At 43.4% G+C, this 10,078-nt stretch overlaps 1 protein-coding gene across 1 annotated transcript in view; it reads right to left on the bottom strand.

The window, feature by feature from the left end:
• Positions 1-6,722: 6,722 nt before the first annotated feature.
• LOC120848586 (glucosidase 2 subunit beta) overlaps positions 6,723-10,078 on the bottom strand; it is a 53,100-nt gene continuing 49,744 nt past the window's right edge. The window contains exons 14-15 of the mRNA XM_040220569.2: positions 9,587-9,686; positions 6,723-6,954 (exon numbers count right to left, since the gene is read on the bottom strand). Of these exons, the coding sequence (XP_040076503.1) occupies positions 6,796-6,954; positions 9,587-9,686 (259 nt within the window). The 3' untranslated portion in view covers positions 6,723-6,795. The remainder of the gene's footprint in view (positions 6,955-9,586; positions 9,687-10,078) is intronic.

Raw genomic sequence — 10,078 nt, 5'->3', positions numbered from 1 at the left:
GAGAAAATTGATAGAAATCAACGGCTTTTTACAACAAAATCTTTCCATAGGCACACCTCCTAAACATTCTGCTACGTATCTAGCGAATAAAAATCTTGAATATTGGGATAGCTCCCAGGGGGTGTCTCCCCTTCAGTCCAACCGCAGCCAACGCTACAATTTGACGGGGTCAATCAAGATAGCAGTAAAGGTGCATTGTCACAGCACTCGGCGAGTCTATCATTGCCAAAACTAATCGCGTGCAGAAAAAATCGCGGAGCATTCACTGGGCGCCATATGTTGCGACAGGAAACGAGCAACGGCAACGAGCACCCTCAACAATGCACCTTTGGCGCGGCTAGAATGACTCTGAGCGGAGTATTGCATCCATTTCGAGGGACATTGCACTCCTCCCAGGAAATTTCTGAACTGCCCAGGCAGGACACGTATGTTACGAAATGCAGTTTCTCCCAAGAAAGAAGTTACGAGTGAAGCAATATTTACGCCACAAGACGTATTTCTATTTTGGAGCAATTACATCGAAGGACACCCGCCATACTCCGGCGGGGGACTGAGGATTAGTTTCGATCGCCCGGGGATCTTTTCATGCGCAACCGAAATCTCGGTTACAAGCGCCTTTTTTACGAGCCTTTGTTGGGTTGCGGGCGCCTCGGCCACAAATCGAACACCTGCCACCAGGGGATCCGTAAACTGGTGCTTTGTCTCGAAGTCACCGAGGCGGCGCAGAAGCAACAACTATTCGAGAGCCAACATTGCAGCGACATCAAAAGAGGAGTCACAGAGGAGGTATGCCTCCCCTCCTTTGTTTTTCACCCTCCGCCTACTGAAAAAAGGCAAGAGAAAAAAAAGAAGCCAGTTTGCTCCAACTATGGCTTCTTAAAGTGTGTTTTGAGCTATAAACATTGATTTTTTTAAAGATGAATGCTTTTATGGGCTGGTTTCTCAGTCTAGAGCGTCGCAAAGAGTTGACGAAAACCTGATAAATCGGGCATGTGTCGATCGAGTAGTTGGTGCCACAATGGAACACGTATGCAATCATGTAACCTGATGTCAGTGCCGCGAAACCTTCTTTGACCTGTCATTGGTGTCAGTAACCGCTGAAGTTGACGTTGCAAGAGCTTGGTGTCGCACGACAACTGTTTGCTAAAGCTAGCAAGAAAGCGTTGTATATCACGCTATGGCTCCCCCAGTTCATATTCTGCATAACTCCGACTTTATTCATTAATCAAAATATTTTTTTTTTTTTTTTTTTTTGGGGGGGGGGGGGGGATAGCATGTTGTGACAAGTCTCTTATCCAAGCTCTTCAAAATAAATAAAATGTTTGAGTTCATTGAGGGAAGAAACTAGTCGACGGAAAAGATGGGAAGAACCAGTGCGTAAGCACGAAATACAATGCTTTATCAACCCGTGTTTCTAAGCATTCATAAGCCAAAGCGAAAAAAAAAAGCTTTGTGGTCTCTCCAAGGCATTGGTTCTCATTTACAGGGAGGGAGGTAGGGGGAGTATTTAATGATTACATTGACAAAAAGCTAGATGAAAACTGTATGCATGAAAACGAAGTTTGAAGCTCTGAAATGTATGATAATCAACCCTACTCACTTTGCACATACCATTTGGTCATGTTTACCTTTGCACTGCAGAACCCAGGGATCCTGGGTTCAATCCCCACCCCTGCCCGTTTCGATCTGGATGAGCATCGTACCGGCGTGCGGTCGTGTATCACTACTGCGTGGTGCACGTTAAAGACCCCAGGCTAGCGGTTGTACTGCACTGGCTAAATTGCTCATCTACAGCGAGTGACTTGTCACAACTTTAAACCAACATGAATAATTTTTAAAAAATGTGTATACTGAATACCCCAAACAATTGCCCCCCCCCCCCCCTCCCCATTTTGGGCAAAGTATTGATTTTATAAAAAAAAACGAATGAACCCTACTGCGCGCTCAAAATTCCAGGTATTCTTTGTTACTTTCCAGTTATATCTGCATTTATTAGTTTAAAGACAGACATCCAACCAACTCTTATTATGCTGGCGTTCCTAATCGTCGAATTGATTGCAGCAAGCGTGTGCGAGTATAACATGCTCTGAAAACGGCCGGATGACGTACAGGGATGATGTACGGCATCTTGTGCTGAACCAGGCACCAAGTCACAAGACTGAAGCAGCTCAGAAGGCCCCAGGCGAAGTGGACACTGATGTCGTGTTGATACTCGGCAGATGCACGTGCGTTCTGCCGATGTGTTGCAGATTAAACCTTTCAAAGACCACCTCCGAGGCATATGCGCCAAACTCACGAGAGCAAGAGCAACCACGCCGAAGGGGACCCTCAAGAAGACATCCCGACAGGACGTCATCAGCTATGTGGCGGAGGCATGAGCCGCGGTGTCTGAAGAGATTGTCCATCGGTCTTTCAAGAGGTGCGGTCTCTCCACTGCACTCGACGATTCTGAAGACGGCGAGCTGAACGAGCAAATGGCGTCCGCAAATGAAGCTGCAGCTACAGTGCTGGAGCCGAAACACAGAGAGGATGCAGGATGAAGCACTCAGCATTCCTTATGACAGCGATGTCTCATTTGATGGTTTCGACGAGGACGAGTAAATAAAGATTTGCTTGCATACCAAACAAACGTTTTTTTCCCATTTCTTCACGTTCAGTTTGGCTCGGGCAGCATGTCATATGCACCGTGCAGACACAAAGACAGCCACCACTCTATGTGTTGCGTCCACGCCTCACGCAAACCGCACTCGCCTCACGTAAACCGCACTGGCTGCGTGGCCACACCCAACTAAAGGTGATTGACAAGGCGCCGGCAACAGGCTCGCCGTTTTTCTTCTCCCTTTCCCCCTTCCTCATTCGTTGCAGTTTTTTTTTAAGGGGGGAACGCTACCCAAGAAAGTCAACTTTTGAACCTTTGGCTTAATATGAATGAAATTTACAGTGTGTTTTTGCAGTTGCAAGGCAGAATGCAGTGCAAAGTTTCACCTGTGTATGTGAATTGTATAGGGAATTAGTTGTTTTTATCAGGAATGCACCGACTTTGTTTAGGAAATCTATCGTTAGGAAACTAATGTAATACCTTTTTTTTCACATCTAAAGCACATTACCTGGAAAGTGCAACTGTGAAAACAAAATTTCTAAAAAGTAATTTATTTTATGCTAACATCACAATGAAAAATTTAAACAAAACGTCTTTTATGTTGTTAACAAAATCTTAGCATCTTTTATAAGAGACATCAACAAAGTCAAAAAACAATTCCACAGTTGCATTGCCCATAAAATTCTTGTCGGGAAAAACAATGAACGAGTCTTTTATCCCATTAACAAACAATAGTTTTCCTAAAGTGAAATTTATGCCAAAAAGTGGAAAGGAGAAAAATGCGTTCAAAGTGCTCCAACCTCTACCTTTTCTTTGGCATCGGTGGACCGGGAATTATTTTTAAAAAAATGAGCTATGCAGCGTAAACTAATGAAACATGCTGGGAATACTCAAGTAGATCAGGGGTCTCTGACATGTGGCCCGCAGGCAACCGGCTATGAGTCCCGGTTCCCATGTGTCGAGCGCTAGAAATGGCATGCGCCATAGTGATCTCATCTCGTCGACTCATTTTCACTCGAAAAGTAGCTCTGCTCTTTAATCCATTCGCTACCAAAGCCGACATATCGCCAGGTTTGGTAGCGAAACCGACGATTTGCCGCTCTGCATGAATTTCTGTTTTAAAGAATCATTCATAGATGGCGTGCTATGTAGACTTGGGGTAGTGCAGTTACATTGCCAACAGATGGCAAGGGTAGTTCCGTTCGCTGTGTTTGTTTGAGCTTGTTCTTTTGTGTGTTGTCTTTCCCGCTTGATCGCTGCGTGCTTGGAGGAGATGGCAGCGTCCAGGGTACGGTGTGGCCTTTTCGACGATGAAATCATAGATATAGAAGGCTCCTTGACAGCGATGATGACGGGACACCTGGTGGGGATAGGGAGTTTTCGAAGCCTTCTGTAGATGACGGTAGCGATTCCAACAGCACTTTTGAGTCCGAATCCAAGAAGGGCGCACTGATCGTGCAGCGCCTAAGCAACTGTGGATGGAGTGCTTAGAGATCTTTCATACGAGGAAGAATTTTTGAGGGCCTATTGATTTAAAGACTTGAACAAACCATTTAAGGGTGTAAATAAACATGTTTTCTTGTTTTTCGCACTGAGTTTTACTGTATTATACAGTCAAATCTCGTTAATTCAGACTCTCTTAATTAAAGGACACATGCAAAGGAAAAAAACATTTTTTTTAAACAGCTTAGATGGAAAAAGGATGTCATATTACAACGAAGCAAAAAAATTTTAGAGCTATATTTACGGCGCTATACAAATTTGTTGTTGGCGCCTGCCGGCGCCGCGGAAAAGTGGCCCTTATTTATCACAGGGTGCTTGCGCTCTTTCGGAAGCTCTGTATGGCATCTAAAAGTAACTTACTCATCTTTGTTTGAAGTATAACAAAAAACTAAGATTAATAGGTAACTTTTAGAGCACAAAGGAAACTCCTGAAAAAGCCCAAGCAGTCGTGATAGACCTATGCGCCGGTCAGATGACGGCGGCGGCGCCCCGAAGCAGACGAACGTGTGTGGTGGCGGCGATGTGGAGGAACGCATTGAACCGGCGTTCACACAACGCTCGGCGTGCGACAGCAGCGTGATTTGCGGTGGCGGCGACGCAGCGCGGCGGCGCACGGGCCTAATACGTGACCAGCGGCGGCTCGCGCGGGCGCCAACTACAAATTCGTATAGCGCCGTAAATATAGCTCTAAAAATTTTTTTCTTCGTTGTAAAATCGTTTTATGACATCCTTTGTTCATCTAAGCTGTTTAAAAAATTTTTTTTTTCCCTTTGCATGTGTCCTTTAATTCAAACTTCTGGATAATTCAAACCAACATGCAGGTCCCAGCCTATGCGTCTCTATCGGAGAAAACTCTCGGTAAGTCAAACTTTGTTTTAATCAAAGAAATTTTCAGTCCCCTTCGAGTTTGAATTAACGAGATTTGACTGTACAAGCAAAACGGTCACGCCTAGTGTGGCCCCGTTTTAGGGGGAAAAAATGCGGTACAGACAACCCGGCAGTGCGCAACCCGCACGGTAGTGAATGGGTTAAAGTATTCACATGGTTTAAACTTATCTGTGTTCATTTGCCCCTTGTTTCGCTTTATTGTTTGTTTCCCAGCATTTTTGTAATGTACAACTGTTGCACTAATAGGCTGCAAGTGCGGGCTATTCGTTGAAGGATGCATCTCGGCTACGCAAGTTCTCGATCAGTCAGTGCAACAGCTACCAAATATAGAGCTACGAGCTTGGCATTCTTGCCTTCAAAAAAATGTCACCATTAAAACACAAGTATCTGCTCAGAGTGTTGTAGTAAAAATTTTGAGAAAAGCAAGAACTGCCCAATTAACTAATTATTTTTTTTAGAAACATGTTGAGCTCTGAATTCTCGAGTTAACGGAACAATGGGAGCGACATTGTACTTGTTCTCTTGCTCTATTAAAAATGGCAGAACGTTGGTGGGGCAGTGTCATCTTAATTCTTATCACATCAAGTCTGGGCCCAAAATAGTCATAAAAAAAATATCGAAGGACTGGCTAAATTGTGATTTTACAAAAAGCATAAAGAGCGAGGTCCCTTTAAAATTTTTTAGCCCCCCCTCCCACCCCCTTTATGTTACATTGGCCCACGACCTTTCCGGTGTGGGCTGCCTGGCCCCCACACTCAAATGAGTTTGGGATCACTGCTCTAGATGTTGGTGAATGTAAATATGGCATGTTTTCAAATACAACTTTTTTGCAGAAATGCGTTTTTCTCGGTAGTGTCCCCCTTATATACATCAACGCGCTTCCCAGCCTGCAACTCCCTCTCGGCTTTCGCTCGTTCATTGTGGCTTTTTTTTTTTTGTTATTTTTTAATTTATAATTGCCATTATTTTTTTTTTTTTTTTATACTGCATACATTTTTAATTGAAGCCTACAGTGATCGCGGCTTCAAATTGTGCTTTCTTGGAAAACTGCCCTCAAGGGATTTTGCTCGACGGTAAAACATTGTTTTATGCATCTTGGGAGTAAGATACTAACTCGAGATTTGAGTTCAGTGCATCTCCTGTCTAGCCACGTTAGATGTGAACAAAAAAGTTAGCATTTTTTATCTTTTTGGAAATTTTTTTAGCTTAGTCCCCGAGTCACGGCCCACCCTCCTTTTTTTTCTCAAGAATTTCGGGCGGCGGGGGAGGCGATGACTCTGGATATTAGAGTAGTTTAGCTTGACTAATAGTTGAGGGCTTTGGGAACCCTAAGGAGACCTTTGGCACCTCTATTTGAGAACCACTGTTCATTTTGTGAAGATTGTACAGAAACTCCAAGACAGGTCGCGCTGAACAGCTCCATTTTACTGACAAAACTCCATTTGGACAACGAAACATTTCTAGTTAAATATTTGGGAAACCTGAGAGAACTCATTCAATCTGCAAGCTTGAACCCTAAAAAAAAATTAAAAGAAAAAAGGAATCACCATGACGCTCTTTCGCAGAGCCACCATCGCCCCCTGTACGGGCACTTTCTCAGTCTCGTACCACACGAATCAAATGCCACGTGTGCACATGTCCGTCCATTCAACGCAATTTACATGCTTCCAACACACCTCACTGAATGGTTCTTCCTCCCACCGCGAAAATGTAGAAGTTTGCCGACACCCAATTTGCCAAGAAGAGTTCTTTAGTGTAGATGAAGAGGGGACAAAAAAAAGGTGAATGGTCGAGTGGCAATGAGCTTAAAGTTCCTCGTGTGCGTGGTGAGGCTTGGCGCCCTCTTCTCCGGCCATGACCTTGTCCGAGCAGGCTGCGGGCGTGCTGAAGTCAAAGTGGTACTCGCAGCGATTTGGCTCGGACGCGGACGTCAGTTGGTTCTCCAGGCCGCAGTGAATGTCCACCTGAAGGAAGAGATTGTATGTTTGTGTTTTCGAAATATGCCACCGGCTCAAAACTAAAGGCTCTTTTGCACTTTTATGTTTTTTTTTAATTGGAATACTAGGGCCCTTTTGGTCGACACAGAAGGGAAAAAAGATGCTCACAAATATCCACTGTGCATTCAAACTTAACGAAAACAATATGTATCACAAATAATGACTCACCTACTCAAACAATTTAACTAAGGGGTTCATTCAACCGGATTTCAAACAATAGACCTATCGCTAAATTACCCAAGCATGAACGAGAATGCAGGGAATCTGGGCCAGCATGCTGCAAGTGTTGGCATCCGCAACAGTAACTGTTGTAAGGCAAAAGCGTAAAACAAATGTCACCTTGCACGCGCGCTCGTCAACGCCTTATTCTGGTTATTTACTTCGCATCTTATATACGGGGAAGGTGAGCGATACAACAGTTGACAAGTGGCTAGGGCACAGCATTCCACTCAATTACAATTTTGCAAAAAAGGGAAGAGTAAATGCAAAACTGAGCAATTCTGCTGTGTCTGGCTACGCTGATGTGTGGCACGTTCCCCTGTAACCGTTGAACAGACAGGTGCACTGGCGTCATTCGTTAAGTAGCCTGCTTAATCGGCAAAACTATTTTTTTAAATTTTTTTACACAATTTTCATACTGTGACTTTAAAATAATTCTGATAATGTTAAAGGCAATTATTTGTCACAGATATCATGTGTACTACTTGAACTTCCAAATGCTGCAAAACCTTCGGTCTAGTTATAAGCACCTTCCAGGCTACCCATTACATAGATGGAGTCTGTGTATTCTTTTGTCGCAAGCAGCTCGAGCAAAATCAAATGCAAACGTGTGAACCAGCTTTTAGGTTTCCCGGGTTTCGGGGTAACGTCTAGTGAAAAGATTCTGCAACTTATCAAGCTCTAAGAACCCCTCGATGTCTCCACAATGGTGTAATAGGCGGCACAGAAGCCTACAGACCTGGTAAACAGTACTGAGTATGGCTTATAATTACGCATCAATAGATAGCTCAGCTCCTACTATACAAAAGAAAAAAAGAAGAAAAAAAACAATTCAAGAACACCTGGCCAAGAAAACAAAGGCCCTTCATGAGTTGAAGTCAGACTTTAAGGATCACCAAGATACTGCCGAATTTGGGAGTCACATTTAACTTCCCATAACACAGTTCTCTCTCAGACAGTCGGCACTCTTTTTTTAAAAAATTTATACTACAGTAAACCCTCATTAACTCTAACACGAATATCTCGAAAGGTTGGTTAAGTCGGAAATTTTGTGCGTTGCAAAATGAATCCCCATAGGCACCATGTAATCTGACATTGCTTATCTCGAAAAGTTTCCCCGAAGAGCACCGTATATCTCAAAACTTTGCCTAAAAAAATAAAATATATTCCTGAAAGGGCACTGAAGCCAAAGGAGAAAGCTTATCTCCATAGCCGACGAAGTGGCCGCGACCCAGAAATAATGTTAACAAGGGGAGAGAGGGTCATGGAAGAAAAATAAAAGAAGGAAGCGCCGCCAACGCGTTCTGGGTGGGTGCACAGAATACGATGTGCCGAGCGATGGCACATCGTGAACTTCTAAACTACTCAAGTGATAGGAATGAAATTTGCAGAGAAGATTTTGTGTCACTCTTCGTTAAGAAATCTATGATATGCAAATGAAACTATTAAGCACCATTTTGACTGCTTGAGTATAAAGTGGGGGATGCGGGACTTCGGGCTATCTAGTTTTTATAACCCAAATGTAAATATTTCAGGAAGTGTGATTACCTCAAAATATAAGATGCATATCAGTCCTATGTAAATTTTTAAAAATATTTTTTTTTTCTCAATGAGGACTTTAATGTAAAACAAAATAAAGTAGATTGCCCGATTCCCCAGTAAATTTCAGTTGAGAAACATGATTGTGGCATCAGAATACTTTCACCTTCGGACAAAAGATTGCTTCGTATGAAATTTGCAGCAAAAAGTGGAACTGAGAAAAATGCATTCAAACATTGAACTCCTTCACCTTGTTACTGCCTCACAATGTGTTGAAAATATTTTATATCAACGTAACTATTTCGCACATAGTTATGAAATTTAGTGTAAGGGTGTATAATTAGTTTCAAATTCATGTTTCGATTTTGGGGTTTTAGAAACTAAAACCGAAAACCGCAAATTGAAACATGAAATTTTTCAAAAAATTTTTAAACTTAGGAGGAGTCATTGGGGTGGAGAGTAGTGCCCCTTATTCATAGTTCGCAGACAACCCCTCAGACGGTGCTCATTATTCAAGAAAGGTAAAGCCCCTGGATAAAACCCACGATTAGGGTTCCCTGCAACAACTGACAGTCACTGTTGCGCGAACATGGGAGACACGTGCCTCGAGCGAGTGATACACTACCGTTTGCTTCAAAGGGTCGTACAGGGTACGGGCCTCGTGCATTGGTGCAGTTTACACTACTCATAAGACAAACGCAAGTGCACCGAAGGGCGTTAGAAAAAGGTCCAGTGAGATCTAACCATATTATTTGTGCCACTTGGAAGCTAGAAAGAAAGCTTCCTGCTAAAACGCAACATTGCTTTCCGCCGGAGAGTCCGGGCAGAAAACGGCGCTCACCACGACAGAACGCGAGGGTCCGTTCCAGCAGGCCATGCCGCCGTCCAGCTTCATGCTGGCATACTTGTTGCCCTCCGGTCCAGACCAGCTGCCCCAGCGTCTACGTGGAAGTGCAGAAAAAGAAAGGAAATACTTGCATCTTAAAAAGTTGCTCGTCCATTAATGACGCATTTTCTGTGTACTGTCTTTCGTACCGAAACATGTTCAAAATCCTTGCCTCCTAAAGGTGTAAAAAGAAGCATCCCCACAAAGGCAGGGATGCAGATTCAGCAAGTCACTAACAAGGAAACCTCTACATATTTCACTGTACAGTCAAACCCGACTATATCGAACCCGTTTACATCAAATTATCTCTTATATCGAACAAATTTTGTGCACAGTAATGTTACAGTGATAATATATAGCAAAAACTATGGTTACATCGAACAAATATAGCAGCCGCTACCGATATATCCAACTGCCAAGAGCGCAGTTTTGTTCTGCAAGCTGGCT

This window comes from Ixodes scapularis, unplaced genomic scaffold (assembly GCF_016920785.2).
Source record: "Ixodes scapularis isolate PalLabHiFi unplaced genomic scaffold, ASM1692078v2 ptg001458l_1__unscaffolded, whole genome shotgun sequence".
Taxonomy (NCBI): domain Eukaryota; kingdom Metazoa; phylum Arthropoda; class Arachnida; order Ixodida; family Ixodidae; genus Ixodes; species Ixodes scapularis.
Note: the sequence above shows the minus strand (reverse complement) of the source record. Positions and strands in the feature narration are given on the sequence as shown.